This window comes from Leopardus geoffroyi, chromosome A1 (assembly GCF_018350155.1).
Source record: "Leopardus geoffroyi isolate Oge1 chromosome A1, O.geoffroyi_Oge1_pat1.0, whole genome shotgun sequence".
In the NCBI taxonomy this organism is placed as follows: domain Eukaryota; kingdom Metazoa; phylum Chordata; class Mammalia; order Carnivora; family Felidae; genus Leopardus; species Leopardus geoffroyi.
This window is the reverse complement of record NC_059326.1, coordinates 121,275,416-121,300,186: the sequence shown is the minus strand read 5'-3', so window position 1 is coordinate 121,300,186 and position 24,771 is coordinate 121,275,416. Positions and strand designations below refer to the sequence as shown.

General features: G+C 41.8%; 1 protein-coding gene across 9 annotated transcripts in view; it reads right to left on the bottom strand.

The window, feature by feature from the left end:
• Positions 1-24,771, bottom strand: part of SH3RF2 (SH3 domain containing ring finger 2) — a 127,978-nt gene that overhangs the window by 69,252 nt on the left and 33,955 nt on the right. For 7 of the 9 annotated variants that reach the window (XM_045492628.1, XM_045492603.1, XM_045492636.1 and 4 more), the window contains exons 3-4: positions 5,228-5,497; positions 1,936-2,031 (exon numbers count right to left, since the gene is read on the bottom strand). In XM_045492628.1, the coding sequence (XP_045348584.1) occupies positions 1,936-2,031; positions 5,228-5,497 (366 nt within the window). The remainder of the gene's footprint in view (positions 1-1,935; positions 2,032-5,227; positions 5,498-24,771) is intronic. The other 2 variants (XM_045492651.1, XM_045492659.1) reach the window with 1 other exon arrangement.

The following is a 24,771-nucleotide window of genomic DNA, read 5'->3' as shown; positions in this document are numbered from 1 at the left end:
CCCACCCCCCATCAACCCTCAGTTTGTTCTCAGTTTTTAACAGTCTCTTATGCTTTGGCTCTCTCCCACTCTAACCTCTTTTTTTTTTTTCTTTCCTTCCCCTCCCCCATGGGTTCCTGTTAAGTTTCTCAGGATCCACATAAGAGTGAACACCTAAGGTATCTTTCTTTTTCTGTATGGCTTACTTCACTTAGCATCACACTCTCCAGTTCCATCCACGTTGCTACAAAAGATTTCATTCTTTTTCATTGCCACGTAGTACTCCATTGTGTACATAAACCACAATTTCTTTATCCTGAATGGTTTGTTTTCTAATTTTTTTCTCTTCATTCACTTTTTAAGCTATTGTTTTTTTTTTGTTTTTTGTTTTTTTTTACAGAGAGCCTTTCTGTGTCAGGCTAGCCTGTGAGGAATAAGCAATACACCCCTCAGGTATTTGGAGAAGAAAGAGACAACTGAGTGTTCAACTAGTGGTTAGAAATTTTATGGAGAAAGCAGGTTTCTAGTTGAGCCTTGTAAAATGAGTGAAATTTGAACAGGTAGAGAGAATTGGGTATGTGTGCCTAAAAGGGGCCTCAGCAAGATAAAAGGACTGGTAATGAGAATACTGTTGACTAGAGATGGTAAGATGACCAGACTCTCTGGACCCTTCCTCTATCCTTCCCTTCCATTTTTCATCCCTTCAGCAACAAGTTAGAAGAGCTATAGAGAACCTTGAAAGCTTAGAACCTGCTTTGGCTCTTATGAATGAAAGAACCGGCCCTTTTTCTCCAACTCTGCCCCATTCTATTTTCACCCTGCCTTCCTAGAGGGTGGAAAACATGCCTTTTCCTTCTTTCATAGCTCCCCAGTGCTCACTTTTAATGCTTTATGCCTGGTAAGCATCCAATTAATGCAGTTAAACAATGAAGGCTCTCTTAAATTTGTAATGACCTGCCTCAAGCTAGGGTGAGGCTCAAGGCTAGAGAGGTTGGGAACTCCAGGTTATAGTATCATACTTGAGAAATAGGCAGATAGGGTCTAGTATGTGCTCTTCTTTTTTAAGGGAGCTTAAAAAACCTCCAGAAGTAATATATGCTTATTTCAGAAGATTTACAAAATACAGGGCAGCGGAAGAAAATGAAAATTATCTAGAATCTCACTATCTGGTGATCACCACTGTTAACAGTTTTGTACATATCGTTCCACCCCCTGTCCATTTATATACACACATATTTATGAAGCTAGTTTAATATAGCTCCATTTGTTAATTGTGGCAAAAAACATGTAACAGAAAATTTACCGTAACAACCCTTGTAAAGTGTACAATTCAGCAGTGTTGAGTATGTTCATATTGTTGTGAAACAGATCTCTAGGACTTCTTCACCTTCTAAATCTGAAACTCTATGCCCATTAAACTTTACTTAATAACAAATCATAAACGTCTTTTGATAATATACCAAATACTCAAAAATACTGAATTTTCTTTAACGTTATGTTTAATGGGTATATATATTTTTTCCTCACCATAATTTAAAAAACCGAAATCCTTATTGTCGGATGTTTAGATTACTTCTGGCTTTTCACCATTACACACAATGCCATGGTGAACACATATATCTTTGTGTACTTGTTTGAATATTTCTTTATAATAAACTGTCAGATTGATGCAACTGCTGAATCAGAGGAGATGTAGATTTTTAGTGTTATTGACATGGGTTTCTTTGAGTTTGGGTATGAGACACTGCACTATTTACACTCCCATCAGAATAAAAAGGTCCATTCCACCACACACTTGCCAGAACTGAATGTTATCTTCTGGAATCTTTTCCTTGGAGACTTTAGTTACTTCTGAAATAAGCCTCATATCAAAAAGGAATTTCTCTCAGGCATCCTGGTGGCACATACATACTTCTGAGTGGGCGTGAATCAGATGTAGGCTTGATACTCACGTACCTCTACAAACAAGATTGGGAAGATGCCGACTTTATCTCCTAACTTGCCTTCTGCCCAGTTCTCATCCACTCGGCTGATCACGGTGATGATATCGTCCTGAAAGAGAGAAAGTCTCATGGTCAGCATTTGCTCTCAGTTTTCAGGTGGTGAAAGCTTTTAGTGGAGAGCAGTTTGGAATCCCAGATGGTGTAAGGTACAAGAAACGTAACTCTTTCATAATTTATTTGTAAAATCTTCTTCCATAAAGGGCATAAGTATTGGGCCACCAAGACCACAGGAGGAGTAGAAATAATTTGGAGAACCAGTGGAATCCAATAGAAAATTTGGAAATGTTTCTAATTTTCAATCACCAGCAGATTCTGAGCTTTCATTTATATTAATCAGATGGAGAAATCAATATGGGAGCCACAGGGAGATAGATCTTTAGCTTAGCAAAAGGAAGAATAAATTTCATTCTAATTTTGAAGAATTTTCAGAACCTATTCAATTTTTAATGTATCAAATGTGAGGTGGCTTTTTATTCAAAATTTTCCTATTATAAAAGGTTATAGGGGTACCTGGGTGGTTCAGTTGGTTAAGCATCCAACTCTTGATTTTGACTCAGGTCACGATCTCATGGTTTGTGGGATCGAGCCCTGCATTGGGCTCTGTGCTGACAGCACAGATGCTGCTTGGGATTCTCTCTCTCCTTCTCTCTCTGCCCCTCCCCTCTCCAAGATAAATAAATAAACATTTAAAAAAGGTTATATGAAGATTTGTAGAAACATTTGAAAATATAGTATGCAAAACAAAGAATTCTACCACAGTATATATACACTCATTGTTAACTTCCTGATTAGCACATTTCCCAGCCAGAGTCTTCTCTCTGAGGATAAAACATACCCAAGTATACATATATATACATTGATTTTTAAAAACTTTGATGAAAACATACATACATATATACAATAAAGTTCATAAAGTTTAGATGTAAAGCTTGATGAATGTTAACACTAACTATACGCACGAAACCCCCATCCAGATCAAGAGATATAGACCATTTCCAGCACCCACAAGGCTCCTTTGTGCCCTTTCCCATGGCCTAGCAAGAAGTAAGCACTATTCTGACTCCTAGCATATACACTCATTCTGCTTCTCCTTATATTTCATACAAAAGGAGTCATGTAAGACACACTTTTCACTGTATACCATATCAGGAACACCTTTCCATATCCATACATGTTCATCAATCCAAATCTGAATATCCATCCACTGACTGCTCTGGCCTTCTGATCCATGCCCCTCAGCAATTTAGATGAATCAGAATCTAAGTTCGTTACTGTATTATACCTTTTCTTACCTTTCTCTGCCCCTATCACAATTTACAATTATCCATTTATAGGTTATGATTTCTTTAATGCCTGTCTACCCCCTCAGACTATAAACACCATGTGTTCAGGGCCTGTGTCTGTTCTGTTCCTTTCTGTGTCCCTAGCACCCAATACAGTGGTTCCCATTTAGTAGTCATTCAATAAATTTCTAAATGAATGTGTGCATGCATGAATAAGTCACTGTGTGAGTAAATTGTACAATTTACTGAGATAGAAAAACACTAGGAAAAGAGCAGCTTTGGGAGGGAAGATTTTTGGTTTAATTTGGACACGCTGAGTTTAGGAAGACCATGAAATTTCCTAGTGTAGCCTAAGCCTTTCATAGCTTCCAGAATGGATCAAATCTTCTCTTCTGGTTCCTTTATCATAATTTTCCATTCCCATGTCTGTTCTTTCCACTAGTCTGTCAGCTCTCTGAAGGTAGGAACAATGATTCATCACTTTAATCCAGCAGGCAGCTTGGCACATGGATGAGCTCAGTGAATGAACAAGCAGGTGGAGTAAGTGTCCCAGTTTGCAAAGTCCCACAAAGGGGCAAAAAAGGAAGATGATGCTTCCTGCCTCTGCCTTCTTCCGGCAGTGTCCCCAGGGCTCGGTGTTTAATGCCTGGCCCAAAGTAAATACTCAATAAATGTCTGTGGGATTGAACTCCCCTTCCTCTAAGAGTGATTGAAACACAGACTTTGCAGTTTGGGCTACAGAATGGCCTTCCTTAAGGGGCTCATGCTGAGGGGGTTTAGTGTTGAGTGTCGGACTCTTGATTTCGGCTCAGGTCTTGGTCTCATGGGTCATGGAATCAAGCCCTCACTGGGCTGGCACGCTGACTGGGATTGTCTTTCTCTGCCCTCTCCTGCGTGTGTGTGCATACTCTGTCTCCCTCTCTCTCACAAAATAAATAAATACACTTAAAAAAAGAGGACTCACTCTGAGGTGCCAAGGTAACAATGATCAGTATTTCAAAATATGGGGTACAGTGAGGTTATCGAGACTGAGGCAATCTGCAGCAAATCTCATTTCTGGTAGTGGTGGAATAAAAATGTTTTGCAAAAGAAAAGACCTTTCCTGAGCTGCTATACCAGTGCCGCTTCTAGTATTGATGTACTTCTCGTAAGCAGCGAAGAGTGAAAATCACCTCAACTTTGGCTTCTGTGAGAGAATTTGAGTGTTTAAGGAATCATAAATACCAAATACAGAGAATTAAAGCAGTCTAGACTTTAGTAGAAGTGTTGTTACTTGCACATGAGAAGAATTATCTGATAAAAAAAAGGCAGAAAAAAATCTTAATTAATGTGCTTGGAAAATACAACTTGTAAGAGGTTAGTTATATATAAAGGTATAATTATGTTATTGAATGTCTTTGGAATGTTTTGAATACAATGTTTAGTATAAAATAGAATGTTGTAAAGAGTAGAATCAGATGCTCAGAACTTGGTCAGCAAGAATGTCCTTAGATAAAAGGGTAAAGAGGTAAGATTTGTAGTTTTGCACAGCACACTGTCAAAATGTATTTGTAAACTGTTGTCCACATATCTGTCTGTCCCACTACTCTGCCTATGGGCAGAGACTGGGACTTGTTCAGGCTGCATCTCCAGGGCCTGCAAAGAGGTGTTCAAGAGTGATGAGAATGAATGAATGAATGAATGAATGAATGAATGAATGTGTGAATACCTATTTTTGTAATTGCAATAGAAAAGGTTTAAGGATTTGCATCAAACTCTTTAGTACTAGATTTCTCTGGCAACTTCCATTTAGTTTTGAATTATACACACACATACTTTACATACATATGCACACACACACATATATAAACATTTCTGTGTAAAATATATATGTTTTAAAAATTAGCAAGTGTTAAAAACTCCAGGTTGTGGCACAGTATCTGTGTGGTCGCTGGTGACCTCCACGGCTGCCTAGAATTGTACCTTGAGGAAGCTCAGGCAGTCCTGGCTCTCACTCTTGTCTTTGTCTCGTAGGTCAAAATTGTAGAGGGCCCGGCAGAGCGGGGGTGGCTGGGGCAGCTGCTTGATGACTTCCACGGAGCTGGCTGGGAAGATCCCACTGATTCCATTGATCTCCCCCTGGTACCAGTTCTCATCCAGCTGTCTCCGCAGAAGGATGACATCTCCCTTATTAAACCTCAGGTCACCGGGATTCTGCCCTCGGTAGTTGCATAAGGCCTTTGCTCTTGGCACCTGCAGTGGCACAGACCAGTGAAATATGTACTTAGCTTACAGATTGGAGGGACAGAAGTATGTATAGCATTATTAACTGATTACTGAGCACTCCCTATGTGCTAAGTGCTGGATGTAGATCATCTTCTTTAACCTTTGAGATAGACATTCTTATTAGCCCATATCTAAGTAGGGCACCTGAGGCACAGAGTGGGTTAGTACCTTGCCTAAGGGGGCACAGCTGGGAAAAGGCAGATAGTTGGTCTGAACTCAGACTATCTGATTTTAGAGGCCCTGTTCTTAATCACTCTGCAGGGAACAGGATTTTGGCCACAACTCTGTGAACTTGAGTGAGTCAATGACTCTTTCTGGGGCCTGAATGTTGATTTGGAATTCTGGCTTGACCTCTTTCCTGTCATGTGACCATGATCAAGTCATTTAATCATTCATAAATCTATCCATTTATAAAATGGGATAATAATAGAATATGTGCTTTATCAGGGCAGTTGTGAGGACTACATAATATTCACAATGCATTTAGCATATTGCTTGATACATAGTACATACTCCATAAATGGCATCTCTTATAAATTTTTTTTATTACATTTCTTTATTTTTGAGAGGCAGAGAGAGACAGAGCGTGAGTGGGGGAGGGGCAGAGAGAGGGAGACATAGAACCCGAAGCAGGCTCCAGGCTCTGATCTGTCAGCACAGAGCTCGATGCGGGGCTCAAACTCAAGAACCATGAGATCATGACCTGAGCTCAAGTCAGACGCTCAACTGACTGAGCCACCTAGGCGTCCCTAAATGGCATCTTTTATAATCATCGTCTGTAGGGAAAGGTTAATAATATCAGTTCTACCTACTCCTCAGTGTTGACAGGGAGACAACTGAGGTGAGAAGTCCCTGAAAATACAAAGTGCTGTATGAAGGGCATCTGCCTGGCTCATTTGGAGAAGCATGAGATTTTTTTTTTTTAACATATTTATTTTTGAAAGAAAGAGAGATAGAGTGTGAGCAGGGGAGGGGCAGAGAGAGAGGGAGACACAGAATCCCAAGCAGGCTGCAGGCTCCGAGCTGTCAGCACAGAGCCCTTTGCGGGGCTCGAACCCACGAGCCGTGAGATCATGACCTGAGCCAAGGTCAGACGATTAACCTACTGAGCTACCCAAATGCCCCAGAAACATGAGATTCTTGATCTCAGGGTTGTGAGTCTGAGCCCTATGTTGGGTGTGGAAATTACTAAAACCAAGCTTTAAAAAAGAGAGACAAAGTGCTATATGAGAGTGATTGCAGCATGATTTGTCCTCAGCCTTGTCTAGAAAGTGTAAACCTTGTGAGGGCTTGCATCATTAGGGAGCATTGAGACAAAGAAACATTTAGTCAGAGATCAGTCAGCACTTTAAAAAAAATCAGCTAAAGAACTGTCAAATTAGTTGTCTATCCAAATAATTATTTTAGTGAAGTGCATTTTTTTCTAATTGAAACTGGTTTCTACACAGAGGAATGGCCTCACTCTCGTCTTGCTTGGAGTCAGTTTGGCAAACTAAAGGTTCTAATAACTTATGTTTAATAGCCCTTCAGGGTCACCTGCATTGTATTTTACTTTGTGCTTTCCTCAGCAGTGGGGTGACATAGTCCTCTTTCTCGGGGGGTGGTCTTGCTACTCATAAGGGGGTGTAAGCAGGCAGTGTTCCAGTTCTCCAAGAACCTTCCGAAACCGCAATGTTACTTGAAAAGGAATTTCAAGCAGTTTAGGGGTAGAGACAAGATCTGAATAGTCCCTTGCTGACGGGATGATAGAGAAGTGCTTTTCTGTTGGTCCCTGGATACAGTAAAGGGAGCCTAGGGAAAAAGAAAACCACAGGAACACAGCTCATCCTCGGGAAACTTGGGGACATGTGAGCAAAGATGCGTGGGCTAGGAGGTTTAGCACAGCGTTATGGAGATTATAAACGGAACCGGTTGAATAAATTATGATACACCCACACAGTGGAAAACCCTGCAGTCATTAAAATTGATGAGATAATCTATATGAGAATTACTCCTGATATATCCCAAATTTAATAGAAGAGGTTAAAAACAGTTATGTTTTCATTATAAATGAAAACTAGGCTTTCCTTGTAAACACATACGTATATTTTTACCTTGAGAAAATGCTGGATGGCCAGACCAGCATTTTAAGAGTGATTATTTCTAAGCAGTGATATTTTTGAAAATTAAAAAATTGTTTTTCTAAGTGCTTAGCCATGCTTTCTAACTATTCTACAATGAAGTAATTGTATTGTCTATTAAAATTGAATAGTAGAGGGATGCCTGGCTAGCTTAGACAATAGACCATTTGGCTCTTGATCTCTGGGTTGTGAGTTTGAGCCCCATGTTGGGTATGGAGATTATGTAAAAAAGAAAAGTGAAAAAAATTGGATAGTAGAAATAAAATGAATGAAACTGGGGAATGAAAAGTAAAAGGTATGAAAGCAATTTAGGAAGAAAATAAGCCAAGCTGAGTAGGATTCACAGATTATGCAACTACCTCTTTGGAGAAGTTTCTTATCTGAGAAATAAGCAGGTGGAAGCAGAATGAGAGCAGAGGATTTCTGAAGAATGATTTGAATCTGTTAGACTCCCCAGGCTGGGTATAGCAGGGAACAACAGTTGTCCCTCCATATTTTTTCTCCCAATTTTCCACTGTAAAATAAATCACATTTTGGGGGGTACATGGCCACCTGGAATGCCGATCACATTTGCCAGCCTCTCCGGACAGCTAAGTTTTGGCCAATGGGATATAAGCGAATTTTAGGAAGTGTCGTTACTGAGAGAGATTGATTTTCTCTTTCCTTTCCTCCTCTTTGCCGTGTGGAATGCAGACATGACTGCTAGAGTTCCAGCTGCCATCTTGAACAGTGAGGATGAGGGTCACACTGAAAGAGGGAAGGAAGTAGTCTGGGTTGCAGAGCTGTCACACAAGTCTTGAACTACTTTCACTTCCAGACTTTTGTCTGGAAGCTAAATAAACTTCCGTCTTGCTTAATGCACTGTTAGTATGGATTTGTAAAAGAAAAGGGAGGAAGAATGAAAAAAATTAAGAAAAGAAAGAACCGAAGCCCTTTTCTTTGACTTTGCATAATCATGATAGTGTCAATAATTAACATTTACTGAGTGCTCCTTCCTACGGGCCAGGCGTTGTGCTCGGTACTCCACAATATATCTCAATATATCTTATTTAATCTCATGCCAACCTGTGATTAGACTCCCATGTATCAGAAGTTACAAAGTTGCCCAAGTTCGTGAAGGTAGGAAGTGGTGGGTTCAGGATCTGAGGTCGAGTTTGTCTGTCCCGAAGAGCCCAAGCCGGTGTGTTTTTCAAAATGAAGTTTGTGGTTCACCTGTATCAGACTCCTGGACCACATCCCTGATCTATTTGACCAGAATCTCTTGGAGTGCGATTCAAGTAGCTACTTTGTCATCAAGCTCCCCAGCATCCAAGTTTGATGCCCTGGTCTGAGTTATATCTTATTCTAACTAAAACGGGAGCAATGGAGTTTTGATGTAGGCTTTGTAAATGGCTAAGCTGCCTTTTTTCTTTCTTTTCTGGAAGATACTCCAGTGCAAGTGGCTACATATTTTAATGACTACTAAGCAAGTATATTAAAACTGAAATTGCACAGAGTGCTTACATCTTTTTGAAGATGTATGTACGTTGAAACCCTGAGATAGTTCTAGTTGCCTGGCCACCTTCATCTTTGTGGGAGCGAACTGTCAATCCATTCTTAACATCTTCTTACTCTTCAACCTCCCCTGGCATTCTCAGTTCTACATTCATACTTATAGGAACTACGGACTTCCTGCTGAAAAAAGTCGGTGGGGCGGGTGGGTGCAGAGAGAGGGAGAGAATCTGAAGAAAGGAAGGAAATTAACGTTTATTGTGGTACTGGCAGGCCACAGAAATTTGTCTCACATTACCGCTTTACTGCACTCTTCATGTATTGTCATTTACATCATCTCAAAATCCTATGAAGTCGGTGGTGTCACCCCATTGTACTGATGAAGAAACAGAAGTTCTGAGACATTCAGTGTTATCGCGCAAGGCCACACAGCCAGTGTGTGGCAGCCCCAAGACTGACTTAGGCTCTTTTGACCTCAAGGCCTGGTGTTTCTATCATCCTCATTCTCTTTCATCCAGCTGAAGTCACCAAGTATGTTTTTCCATCAAAAAACTCATTTGGGTCTCTGTTTTATAATCAAAATCTGAATAGAGTGTGAATGCAATTTGCTTGCTGCTGGCTGCATTAGCATGAATTATTGAACTCCAGAGCCCTCACATAAAAGTTAAGCACCTGAAGAGACTCAGCTGGTTGATTCTATCCAGTTCTCAACTGTTCTCTCAGGGGAAAATGACTCTGCGTTCCACATCAGCTATCACCCATCACATTGTTGGTAATAGGTTTTATCACCCACAATTGTTTTCTGTCTCTACAGGTGTGGGTGGGAGGGGAATGGGGATAAAGTGGGTGTGGAGGTCTCAAAGCCAAGCCATTACCAAACCCTTTTTCCTGGTGATTTTCAGAAAGCCAGATGATCCAATGGAAGCTCGCATGTACCCCCGAAGCTTTCCTTCTCTGAGATTCGAAAGGCTCAAGACTTCTATGGTCCTGTAATTTGTCTATTCATTTGTCACCGCAGCAGGGTCTGAGAGCCATGAGGGCCATGCTTTTGATGGGGGAATAATACATGGAACCAAGAAACAAGGAAACACGGAAACACAGTCATGCAGAGACATTAGCAGTAAAAGGAGGAGGGAACTTGTCCGGATGAGCACTGGGTGTTGTATGGAAGCGATGAATCACGGGAATCTACTCCCGAAGGCAAGAGCACACCATATACACTGCATGTTAGCTAACTTGATGATAAATTATATTTTAAAAAAAGTATGTTGTAGTAATGAATGTTAGTAATAAAATTATGGCAAGCATTCCTTCTTTGAGGAACCACCTGTTTGCTCTCATCTTCTGAATGGCATAGCATTCACTCTGGTCATATCACACACACAGGGCTATGTGGCCCAGGCCAGCCAGGGAACCCAAATCCCCCTAGCATAGTGCTTTGTACAGAGCAGTCATCTGCCACAAACAGGGCCAACTAGAATCTTCTCAGAGGTTTGATATATAGATGCTCTCTTGAATCATGTGCCTTGAGGAGGTAAGCCTTGGAGTACTAGTGGTGATATTTCCCGACCAAAAGACACATCTTCCTGAATGAAGACACAGGAGGCAGCAGAAATAGAGATATGGATAGATAAGAGAACTAGACAGACAAGAGACTTGACAATAAAATTTGAATGCCTAGGTCCAGCTGTGCTTGAAGGATACTTAGTTAAATATGATCAACTTACTTATCTGCAATGTTTTGTTTATTACTTAAACTACTTGGGAGTTACTTTCTGACACCTGACACTGTACAAGTCCGGACTAGGACATATTAAAAACCCGGAAACAATAAGACTGCATAACAATGAAATAGCCAAATAGTAGAATCCAGAAACAGCAGGAAGTCTTGTTGCCAATGAGCTCTGAGCTTATTTCCAATTTGAAAATATGGAAGGAGTCATGTGGACTGGTAACAGGGTCAGGGAAAAGGAGCCCAAGTGCAACAGAATCACCACAGTACAAAGGAAAAGGCCAAGTTGGGATGAGAACTCCATCTGCTACTATGTACTGAGCTCTTCACTGTGCACTGGTGACACTCCCCACTGGTTTAGAAAGGGTTTGGCCTGCTTCTCTCTATTCCTGGAATCAGGTGGGGCCAAAATCAACATGTGGAGCTAAGTGCTTACCTTCCTGAGTTGGTTATGAGATCGCCCATCACTGGAGAGTGGAGCCAAGAAAAACCATCCTGGCCTTTGGCTCAAGTTATTATTCAGTAGGCTATGAATTCTCTGCTGAAGAGTTCAGAATGTGTGTGTAAAGCACCTCTGTATCTCTGTCTCTGAGACCTGGAGACAAGCAGGTATTTGACAAATGCTTGAAGAATGAATGAATTTGTGAACTAATCAAGAAATATCCAGAAATTGTCATTCCTGGAAGAAATGGGTATGTGCCAGGTGAATCAATATGACTGATAATAACAATTTGAAAGTAGGTTTATTGGCATAAGCTGGGAAACAAAAAAAAAAAGAGAATTTGGGCAATATTTTCCAAATTGTCCTGAATTTTAATAATTTGGTCCTACACATGCTCGAAAAAGCGTTCTATACTCAAGTTCACGAAACACTGAGTTAAACAAAGTCACATAGATTTCTTTGCTGACTGGCTTCTCAGGAGCTTTATCTGCTAATGTGATTTTGCATTTGCATCTGGACCACTTTGCTGGATTAGCAGAACAGGCCGTGGGAATGCTGGGTAAGATAAATGTGATTTTACTCTACTGGGAGAAAAGAGTCAACTGACTGTCCTGGATCTTAACTTCCTAGTTGCTGCTTAGTCAGTTGGGCCACCCTACCTCCCTCCCTCACCATGATCATCCTTTTGGAGCAGATTTTGGGCATTGGAGTGTATGTTAGAATGTGCTGGTTGGCCCTTGCGCACACGTTTTGTCTCCTCTGGTGAGAAGGGAGAACATGCCAGTGCCCAATAGGATCAAGACCATCTGCTAGTTGGGGACTTGAGATCACCAGAAGGTTCACAGTATTATGCTCTTCCTAAGTGGAAATCCCTGAATCTGGGCATTCATATTTGAGGCCAGGCTTATGAGATACTCTATGTGAATTACTTTTCTTCACAGAGAACTTTCCTTCTTTAAGGGAGACACGAGGGCACAACAGAACATAGATGTTACATTCAAGTAGGATGTCTGTTTGCATTGTGGCTTTTGTTACTTTGACCAAATCACTTAGCCTTCATGATCCTTGGTTTAGATCATCCACAAATTAGGACTAATACCGTACCTCTGTATGCAGTACACAGCAAGTCTAGGTTATTCAAACCCTGCCTGTTCCAGCAAAACGTTTGGCAGCTGACGTGGGAGATAGCCTCTAAGCCCCAGGAATATCCTGCCTGTTTAAGAGAGACTTTGTATACTGGGGGCCTCGGGTCACACCAGAGAGTCTAAACTAATAATGTGATTTATGGTGGAAGCCTGGAGCCATGTGCTGGTAGAACCCTGACCTCTGGAGAAGCTGGAGACTAAAGTCACCCACACAGGAGGTTGGTCATGCCTACCTGACTGGCTTCCAATAAAAACCCCAGACATCAAGTCTTGGGTGAGCTTCCCTGGTTGGCACTACTTCACGGGTGCTGTCATACATTGTCGCTGAGTGAAGTTAAGTGTTGTCTGTGCAACTCTTCGGGGAGAGGACAACCGAAAGTTTGTGACTGGTCCTTTCTGGACTCTGCCCTGTGTGTGGTTTTTTTTTTTTTTTTTTTTTTTTTTTTTTTTGATTCAGACTTTAATCTGTATTCTATCACTGCCATAAACTGTTAACTGTGACTGTAACAGCTTGCTGAGTTCTGTGAGGCTTTCTAGTGAATCACTGAATCTGACGGGGGTCTTGGGGACCTATGAACACACTTCCTCATGGGTTTGCTGGGAGGACTAATGAAATAAATCACATAGAGTACTTGTAGGATGCTTGGCAAATAGTAAGTGTTCAATAAATAAGGATTTTTTGCCCAAAGGAGGAGAGAGGAGTGATAAGCTTGTTGTTACATCTTCTGGCCTGACTTTTCCAGTCCTACTTGTCAGTCATTCAGTCTTTGAGTAAATGGATTTTTGAGGGACAACTATGCCAGGTATTGTCTAGTTGTAGAAACAAAGATTAATTTATAAGTAAAGATATAATTACAATTTTAAGTGTTATGGAGGAAAAGAATAGGGTGATGAGAGATGGGAAAGGAACCAATGTAAGGAAGGTTCTTTTTAGTGGCCCTGTATTTCCATCTAAAAGTCCATTCTCTTCTGTGACTTTTGTCATATAGCTTTCTCTTTATATCATCTTCCTTTAGTCCTTTGTCTCAGACCTCTCTTCTTCCAGTCCTAGGTACAGAGCTGGGACACTGCAGCTTGACAGTTTCCTTTGTTATCTATCTCTTGCCACTTTTAATCAGTGGGCATGACATTCCTGCCTTCTTCTATCAATCAAATATCAATCAAGTATGCCAAGCTTCTTTCCCTTGGTTCCTCCTGCCTCTTTTCTGGATTATCAAGGGTCTTAGAGCAGGAAAAAGTGCAAGAGGCAGGAGTCTATGCCAGGGGACAGAGAAAGAACCATTCACAATTCTTAGCCCCATTTTAGGGTTACCCTTAGCATGCTTTCGTTTTTCCCTGCAAATATTTCTTTGAGATTGCTTTGGGGTGATCTCATTCCCCTATCATAGGAGGTAATCCCAGACATGTTCATAGCTATATCCCTGACTCCTAACATAAGCTGGTTCTTAGTAAATAGCTTGGGATTGTTTTTGAAATGGGCTGGGTGCCAGGTCCCAGAGCTGTTCAATGGGATAGCACTGAATTCTTCAGGGAATCAAAGCATTTCCATTGTAATCTCTTCTTCTAGGAGGGCATAGGCACCTGTGAGGAGGCTCCAGAGGTACATGGGAGCGTAAGAGACAAGGCAGTGGGGGGGGGGGGTTAGTTTTCTCACATCCTGGGAGGCGATTCTGCTCCCTTCCATTATCCTCATTTCCAGAGTGAGCTTTTCCAATTGGTGTGGCACGTGGTGAATGAGTCTCTTTCCATATGCTCTGAGAGTCTGAGCCAAATCCAACATGCACAGGGAGAAAAGATGAATCAAATGACTGTCCCACCATCACTACCTTCCCTGGCTTAGGAAAACATAGTAAAAAGCTCTGGTTACATGTACACTGGCTTCTTCCCCCAAGCCTTTTCTCTCTTCCACCTCCACGTGAAGATTTCTGCAGCTGAAGGAGGAATGGCCAGGGACAGTATGACCCAGGCAAACGGCAGACATTTCTCATGACAAGGCAATATGGTTGGGGGCTGGAGGTAACGCCTAGAACGTGATACATAACTTATAAATTTGTGTCCGTGAGTGACACCCTGAACCTCTCTGAGCCTCAGTTTCCTCAACTTCAAAGCAAAGACAGTAATTCTTACTATTCCTTCTCACTCTAAACACAATAGGATACAAAGGTGAATGGTCAAAGCTCCAGGGACATCTTTAAAACATTCCAGAAATAAAGGTGATGTATGAGACAAAACCAAATGAGCAAAATGTTGGTAACTGTTGACATGTGAGTCATGGAAAAAATGTGATTTATTATGCTACTGTTCTCTCTATATCCGTGTACGTGGTCCTTCTTAGATTTGCCAGTGAAGTCAAGGTGCCACTAGCAGGATAGGCTGTTGTGGTGAGGCATGAAGTGATGGGGAGTGCTCCCAGACCCTCGGCGAAAAGGACTTTGAAGACAAACACTGAGGTGGCTGTGCTTGCCCTCTACTGTCACAAGTTACATCTTGATTTCAGTTTGCTTCTTAGTTCATCTCAATCCCATAAGACTTGCATGTTGTGTGTGTGTGTGTGCGTGTGTATTTATACCTATTAGCCCTTTAATTTGGTGATACCAAAGAAAAAAGCCCACATGACCCCTGTTGAAAACAGCAAGCTCTGGGAGGTTAGAAGTCTTTTCTTTCAGTTCAGCTGTCCTTGAAGTCAAGATTTTCATCATAAGGACCTTCTGCAAATCTGCAGTTTGTCTGCCTCTGTCAAATGAAAATTTAGAGCATTCCTCTCATTTATACCACTGGGACAGACATGACCTGGGGGAAGAAGTACCTGCCTGCCTATGGAGCTGGTCCCCATGTTGGGAGTGAGTGACGCTGGAGACCTTCATGTCATCTCTCGCACTGGGCGCAGGGTCATTTAAGTAGAAATCCCGAATTTAGGAAAACTTTCTGAAAGTCCCTGAGAAATCAAAGATGTCTCTGATGATTAAGCTACAGAAGTATTCTGGAAGTTATTTGCAATCATTTTTCATTCTAAGATAGAGCCTGTAGTCCTCCTAGGAATACAAGATACTGCAAATTACGGGAACAGTTTTCTTTTTTTCCCATAAAGTCATATCCAGATAGGTGCCAAAATCTTTGGTATTGCATCTCTGTCTTCAGAAAGCCTTCACTGTCTCCTCCCCCAAGGCTGAGTTGGGTCTCCTTTTCTTGTGAGCCATTGCACCCAGCAACCCTGCCAGTCCCCCTGTCACAGCACTCTTCACCCTGTGGTGTAATTGCTGGTTTCCTTGTCTGTCTGTGCTCCAGACATTGAACTCTGTAGCATCAGGACCTATGGCTTGTTCATCTCTATACCCGTGACTACTGGCAAAGTGATGCCATCCATGCATTCCTCCAACAGAAATGTATGGACACCCCTACAGTATATAAGATAGGCGCACTCTCTGCCTTTGTGGCATAGAGTTTACATTCTCAGAGCACCCAGAAAGCCCAATAAGTATTTGTTGAATATATAAATGAAACAAACAAACAAATAAATAATACGCTACACCATGTCATTTGAACTGATTCCAACTTCGTCTTTTGCCATCTCTGGTCCTCAGGTAAATTGCTAACATGCTCAGCTAGTTATTTCTCTAGGATTGGGAGTGTGCAAGTGTGTTAGCCTCAGATATCCACAGATAAATATAGTATTTTTCTAGGTCACCCTTTAGAAAGGTCCCATTGTTTCAAATGTGCTTTGAGCTATATCCATGTCCCGGTTTTTCCAGCAGATACCTGCCTTAGACCCTCCCACTGTTGAAGACTCTTTCTTTCCCACATGTTCTCTTCACCAAGTGTATAATCTCCACTGCAAGCAACCATGATGAGTGACAAGAAATACCAGCTGGCAGCTCCAGGAAAGGGAGCAGAGGGGAGCAAGGAGATATCTTTTTCCGCCTATTCAGAACATTGAAATCCAATTTATCGTTGGCCACATGAGCCAAAGAAAGCAGCTCTCAGCAGCTGTTGATCTGAGAGGCTCCAATCTCACTTCTGTGACCTGGGTGTCACTGATACTCCTTGGTCACGTCTGGGAATGGGTTGGCATGAAGGAGTGGCTCTCCCGTTCTCTTTCCTAAGGGCTGGTGTTGGGTAGGCCTGTTGCAGGTAGCAGAAAGTGTGAAAAGAGTCACTCTTTCAAAACTATTTTTTTTGTTGTGGATGGACATTCCTTGGTAATTGCTGGGCAGGTTCTTATTCATTTCATTACTTTCACCTTCACTGAGTGGTGTGTTGGTAAACCAGCTCTCAAAAGCAAGCAAAAGACTCTGATTTGCAGCGTTTGCCAGTTTTCATGGTGTAAATACTCCTACCTTGGCTACCAACCTGACATTACTGAATATGAAGTTGGGAGGACATAAGACGTGCATTATTGCATTTTGTGAACCAGCAAGTAGCTTGTTCCAACACTATTACACAGCTCCCTAATTCACCCATGCTCCAGAGGTGAAATTGGACCATATTAGAACCTCTTGTCTTTCTATAACTGGGATTTTAGGATATAGTTTGGAAAATACTTTTGCATTTGCTATGTCATTGGGCTCTACCCACAACATTGGATGGTCATTATTATGCCTGTTTGGTGGAGGAATAAACTGAGGCACAGGAAGATATGACTTACATTGTGGGATTTACTCAGTTCTTAGCTATCTACTCTTTTTGTTTAAGTTTTCATTTTAATTCCAGTTAGTTAACATACATATTAGTTTCAGGTATATAATATAATAATTCAACAGATCCATACATCACCCTGTGCTCATCATGACAAGTGCACTCCTTAATCCTCATCACCTACTTAACCCATCCTTCCATGATACTAACCTCTGGTAAGCATCAGTTTGTTCTCTGTACTTGTCTGTTTCTTGCCTTCTCTCTCCCTTATTTTATTCCATTTGCTTGTTTGTTTTGTTTCTTAAATTCCTCATATAAGGATCCTGAGAAACTTAACAGAAACCCATGGGGGAGGGGAAGGAAAAAAAAAAAAAAAGGTTAGAGTGGGAGAGAGCCAAAGCATAAGAGACTGTTAAAAACTGAGAACAAACTGAGGGTTGATGGGGGGTGGGAGGGAGGGGAGGGTGGGTGATGGGTATTGAGGAGGGCACCTTTTGGGATGAGCACTGGGTGTTGTATGGAAACCAATTTGACAATAAACTTCATATATTGAAAAAAATAAAATATAAATTAAAAAAATTCCTCATATAAGTGAAATCATATGGTATTTGTCTTTTCTGACTAACTTATTTCACTTAGCGTTATACTCTCTACATCCATCCATGTCATTACAAATGCCAAGATTTAATTCCTTTTTATGGCTGAATAATATTCCTGTGTGTGTGTGTGTGTGTGTGTGTGTGTGTGTGTGTGTGTGTGTGTGTATAAGATCTTTTCCATTCATCAGTCCACGGATTATCTCTCTACTCTTGACTCTGGCCATTCTCCTCTCACACTGCCTGCTGCAGCCAAACCATACTTTGTCTTCTGCCAGTGCCTCATGCATGCTCACCTCTTAAGTTCTTCCCAGAACATTCTTCCTGCACTCTACTCTCTCCTTCTGTCCAATTCCTACTTGTCTTCTAGGTCTCAGCTTCAACTTCATGTCCCTCCACATTCATGGCAGGGTCAGGGATCTCTCCCAGTTTTATGTTTTATGACACTCTCTAGCATCTTGATCATGGTATCTGTCAGGGGGTGTTAAAGTACTGATCTGTCTTCTTCAGCAGTCTGGAGATTTTATGAGGGCAGAAACTTTAATCTAGCTCACCACTGATCCTAGTGCCAAGTGCCAAGTCTGGCCCAATGAGTACTTCCAGAATGAATGAATCCATGAATGATGGTCTCCTAACCCTCACTAAATGCTTTGTTTTCTATACTATCTCCTATGGACTCAGAAGCATCCATGTCCTCATAGTTTCGTTAATGTTTTATTGGATACCTGTGGAGGCCCCTGCTAAAATGCACAGCCAGTCAGATTTCTCCATTGTCAGTTGCAGCTGACCTCCCCTACATCCCCAAAGCCCCTCTAGACTTTGCAAAATATCACAGAAGCAAGTTAAGAAACCTGTCTGGTGCGCTATGGAATATGCTCATTACCCACATGCCAAGACAAAGGCACAATTCAGAAAGAAGGCTCCAGCCAGAAGCACCTGCACCTCTGACAAAGGAGAAATGTTTAGGAATATCCAGGAACCAGCACGTCTTGTAATAATTGCAAGACTAAGCCCTCATAGATTCGCACTGATACCCTCAATTTCCCTCCAAGGAGGCGGGAAAGGATCAAGGCTGCTTGCATGCCGGGGAGCTGCTGACCTCTGACACCACAGAATCTCATACATACCTGAGGCACTCATTATAAACATCTAATCATCTTCTGAAAACACAGCCAGCTGCCACTTAAAACAGGCGGAGTAGAGTCTGGCACACATAAGATACTTCCCTTATATTACCTGAGACTGCCTAGTAATGCAGACTCCAGGGTGTTCATCTTTGCTCTTAAGCATATATGAGAAAAAAAATAATTTACTAGTCACCATAGAATCCCATGATGCCTTTAGAAGCATTCTGTCCAATAGAACTTTCTGTGATGATGGAAATGTGCTATTCTGTACTAATACAGTAGTCACTAGCCACATGTGGTTACTTAGCACTTGTCATGTGGCTAATGTGACTGAGAAACTGGACTTTAGGTTTTATTTACTTTAATTAACTTAAAGTTAAAGTAAAATGGCCGCATGTGACTTGTGACTCCTATATTGGACAGCATAACTCTAGATCTAATGATCAGTTATAGGAAATAGAGAGGATTGAAGAACATATTAAATGATACCAGAGGGATACAACAAGAAAAATTCACAAAATAGGAAACTACATGACAAAATGACCCAATTCCTCTCATATATTACAAGAAAAAAAAGAAGAGGGTATGTGTGTGTGTGAAACCTACAGATTAAGACACTTAAGAGGCATATCAACCAAATGCAACATATGGACCTTGGTGGATCTTGATTCAAACAAACCATTTATTAAAAAATCATAAGCTAATTGGGAAAATTTGAAAACCAACTGGATCTTTGATATCAAGGAATTTTTAGATGCAATAATGGTACTGAGGCTAAGTTTAAAAAAATAGAGTTCTGGGGTGCCTGGGTGGCTCGGTCCATTGAGTGTCTGACTCCTGATTTCAGCTCAGGTCATGATCCCAGGGTCTTGGAATTGAACTCCACGTGGGGCTCTGGGCTGAGTGTGGAACGTGCTGGAGGTTCTCTTTCTTTCTCTGTCCCCCTCTGCACCTCTCCCCAGCTGGCGTGTGTGCACTCTCTCTTTGTCTCTCTCAAAAAAAAACAGGTAGAGGGGCGCCTGGGTGGCTCAGTCGGTTAAGCGTCCAACTTTGGCTCACGTCATGATCTGGGCTAATAGCTCAGAGCCTGGAGCCTGTTTCAGATTCTGTGTCTCCCTCTTTCTCTGACCCTCCCCTGTTCATGCTCTCTCTCTGTCTCAAAAATAAATAAAGGTAAAAAAAATAAAAAATAAAAAAACAGGTAGAGTCCCTACCTTTTAAAGGTACTCACTGAGTTGTTTATAGATCAAAGAAAAGAACACATGGGCTTTGTCTCAATTTAACTTTGAGGGAGAAGGTGAGTGAGGTTTAGATGAAATAAGATTGGCCTTATGTTCATTGTTGTGGAAGCCACATGACGGGTACACAGTGATTCAGTACTATTGACTCCTCTATATTTTATGTGTGCACATTTTCATAATGAAAAGTTTTAAAAAATCATCGGAGGAATGCCAATGTCCGTGAGAGGATGGACAAACAAGACACTTCCCTTCTTGAATGTTGGGAGCTTAAAATTTTACTTTGAGAAGGCAATTTGGGTATATTCATCAAGATTTAAACTGTATTTTCTTTTTGACTCAGGAATGGTAGTTTTAGAAATTTCTCCTACAGATCTTTGCAGGAATCTATATAAAAGATTGCCAAGTGCAGGATTGTTTAGATAAATGATGGTGTGTTACTACTGTGGAACGCTAAGCAAATTTAAGACAATGAGATATATCACTGTGGACTGCCATCAGAAAGATGTCCATGATGTATTCTTATGTTAAAAAGAAAAGCAAATTGTAAAAAAAACCTGCTACTATGTCTCAGTAAGAAACTACCTATGAGTATGTGTACATATATTGGTATATAGGCACAGATAAAACTTGGAAAAAAACATATATCAAATTGATATGGGGACAGGAAGAGGAGCTTACACCTCTATCAAGATGAGTCTGAGTTGCTGTATTCTCTGTGACTATTAGGCGCTCGTCCTCTGTTTTATGAATAACCAACAGCCGGTTCTCCCATCAGGCAAACTGGCTGACATGGTCTGAATATTCTGTGTCCCCCCAAATTCCTATATTCAAATCCTGACCCCCAAAGATTATGTTCTTAGGAGGTGGGGCGTTAGGGAGGTGCTTAGGTCATAAGGGTGGAGCCTTTAAAAATGGGGTTAGTACTTTTATAAAAGAGACCACACAGAGATGCCTAGCTCTTCCATCATGTGAGAAGACACTGTTTTTGAACCAAGAAGATGGCTCTCAGCAGAACTTGACCCTGCTGGTGCCTTGATCTTGGACTTGCCAGCATTCATAACTGTGAGAAATACATTTCTGCTACTTATAAGCCACCTACTTTGTGTGTGGTATTTGTTAGAGTGGCCCAAATGAACTAAGACACTGGTGCTTCCTCTCGGAAGAAAATGAATGTGGCTTCTGTGACTGAGAAAATACATTTAGCATGAACTCTTGATCCTTCCTTCCAAAAGAATAGGGGCATTTAGGAAGTTCTTTTCTATCAAATAGCTACCACTTACTGAGTGATGCCTGGTGCCAATCACTGTGCTAAAAAGTCTGTGCACATGTCTCTCACCCACAGGCTCTGGAATCAAGCTGAGACTCTCCCACCTGGTGGCTTTGTCCCTTTGGACATGTGACTTCAGCTGTTTCCCCATAAATAAAATGTTAGGAATAAGAGCTGCTATCTCATGGTTATGAGATAGTGCATATTCAATGCTTAGCACATGGTAAGTGCTCAAGAAAAGCCCACTGTCATTATGTTTCCACTTCCACATTCCAACAACCCTATGAGGTAAATATGACATTTCATCCCTATGACAGATGAAGAAACTGAGTCCTAGAGACAGTGGTGTGCTGACAGCAGCTCACATGGGTAGAGCTCACTGTTCAATTTTCATGAATTTTTTCACTTGACTGACCGTCACGCGGGTAGCCTGAAATTAGCCAAGATGGGAGTATTCACACCATGGCGACGGGCAAACACTCTACTTCCCACAGAGAGCTGTTCGTTAACCAGCTGCTAGCACACTGCTGCTCAGAGAGGTTCAATAACTTGTCCAGGGCTCCATGGCTCCTGAGTGGAAGAGCCTGAATCTAAATCACTCTCTGCTCAACTCCAGAGGTCTGAGTGTTTAGATATGCATCATTTGAATAAATCTCTCTTTAAAAGTTAGGACTCTCACCTGGACAAAGCTAAGTAGGATAATGCTCTTCAACATCATGCCCCTAGAAGCAGTTCTCAAATTTTCGGGTGCATCAAGCCTTGTTGCCGCACAGATCACTGGGGCCTGCCCCCAGAATTAGGTTTTTTGTGGGGCCGGGTTCAATAACTTGCGTTTCTAACCAGCTCTCAGGCGGTGCTCATGCTGCTGGTCAGGGACCATACTTGGAGAACTATTGTCTAGTAGGAAATCTGAAGCTTTCTGCTATACATCTTGCCGTAAGCTTATTGGGACCCTGGCTTTCTCAATTCTTATCTGATCTCAAGATGAGAGGATTTAGGTAGTAGTTCTAGGACCTGAGCTTCCCACAGGAGACCATTTTGGTAAGATATTTGTGTTCCCAGCAGTGTGAGCACAGGAAAACAGGAACCAAAGCTGGGTGCCTCCCTCTCTAGCTGGCCCCCATTTAGCTCTGGCCTGTGTCCCAGGAGCCTCAGCCACTCCCCACACACAGCAGGAGGCAAATGAAAAAAGCAACATTTCAAAGTCTATCTTTAAAGCCTGGCAGAAAGCTGCCCTATAATTACATGAAGTGAACTAGTTACAACTTCTCTCCTATTGATGTAGGATTATTAAGAGATTGCTCACACAGTACCGCGGAATTCAGCGAATGAATTTGGAGATTTTTGTTTTAAACATGCTTCTCTTCGAACTACCTCCTGCCTCCTAAATATTATAGAAACAAAACCAGGAAGGAAAATGAGTTAAACCCTGAGTTAATGTTTCTCATCAGAACCTGGCCGCTGCTTTTAGGAGCAACTTTCCCAGCTGAGTTTTCTAACTTAAGTTTCTTTTTGTAAACCTTTAGACAGGGGAGAAGGTAGGAAGGCATGGAGGTCCTTATAAAAACTGGCCTGTGGCCATCACTTCAAAGTAATCTAGAGAAGCTAGCATGGGGATCTGACTATCCAAGTTTGCACAGATTTAATTTATTCTCCCCACAACAGTGTTCTATGAATACACCCAGCAAATGGTGTATGCAAGGCAATAAACGAGGCCAGCGGACCTTGGTGGGCCACTTTTATAATCCTGGGTTTGGCAGACAGGACAGGCACTCTTGGCTTAAAATGTACCATGGGCTTCTGTCATTTGGACTTGTGGTGTGTGAACAAATAAGGGAATATGATTCCAGGAATATGGATTCTTGCAGACAATTGCTATCCCATCTTTTTGAGAGTAGGAACTAAACCTTATTCATCTTTGTAGCCCCAGATTCCTGAGCACATAATTAGAGATCAATAAATTCAACAAATGGCTAACACTGACAGAATGTTATTTTGGAAAGAAAAAGAGCTTTTTTTTTTTTAATTTTAATGTTTATTTATTTTTGATAGAGAAAGAGGCAAAGAGAGAGGGAGACACAGAATCTGAAGCAGGATCCAGGCTCTGAGCTGTCAGTATAGAACCCGATGCAGGGTTTGAACCTGCAAACCGCAGATCATGACCTGAGCTGAAGTCAGACAATCAACCGACTGAGCCACCCAGGCGCCCCTGAACAAGAGCTTTCAAGTCAGAGTGGTTTGCATTCAAATCCCAGCAGTTATCTCCTACTATCTGTGTGACCTTAAGCAAGCCATTGAGGGGGTTGGTTAGTTAACAAAATTTACTAGTGCCTGTGTGCACTGACCCTGTTCTGGATACTAGGACGACGTCAGTGAATAAGGCATTCGGAATTTCTGTCCTCAAGGTATATGTAATATTAAAGCTTATCTCAAGCTGCTCTCAAAAGGCCATTTATGGGATTAGAGTCAGAGTACCTGGATTCAAATCCTGCCTCTACCACTGTCTAGCTATCACAGATCAGCAAGTGAATGGCAACAGGAGCAGCCATATGAGGATGCCGTCAAGACTTCCACCATACCTCCCTGCGTGCCTCTGTGTATCTTTGGAAAGGACATCTCGTTGGGCAGATGAGTCACACAGAGTGGCACTCCTACAACAAGGCTGATGTGGTCCCATTTCAGGGCTTAGTACATGTATGCTGCATTCAGCCTCCAGTGTACATCCTTGGCCGGGTACCTTGTGCAAATACATGTAAAGTCCCTAGAACAGCACCCAGCACATAGTAAGTAATCAGTAAATACCAGTTTTTATGATTGTAGGCGTGTAGTGAGAATTGAATGCAAGCAAGACATCAGCTGTGTATAGCTGGTGGATGGTAGTTGTCAGTTCCCTCCCTCTTAGGCTGTGGAGAAATGGTAAGTGTACAGGTCACAACAAAGTGCAGGTGATGGGCACCCATTAGCTACATTGTCTTTTCTGCATGTACGGGAGACAGTTTGACCTAAAAAAAAAAAAAAAAAAAGAGCCCCAGGCCGGCAATCAGAAGACTTGAGTTCTGGCCCCAGCTCACCCAGCCATTGCCTCTAATTGCCCGGCCCAGACCTTTACCAAACCCCGTTTCTCTCATGTGTAAATGAGATGAGGGTGTGGGTTGGCCTAGGTCACTTGCAGGTGTTATCACATGAATGTATTTCACTCTAACAAGTTCTTACTTTGCCTAGTGTGTGTACAGACAAAGAGGGGTAGGAGCCAGGCTCACGCAAGTGGTGAGTGGGTGAGCAAGCCTTAGAGGGACTTTCTGTTCCAACATGCTTGGTTATAAAGCACTAATTGAGATGACAGAACTTGCCCAGCATCACATAGTGGGTCAGTTCTGGATGGTTTCAAATGGCCTTTAACTTGGAGAACCATGGAGGGAACTGGCTAGAGAGCCTGGCTGTAAAGTAG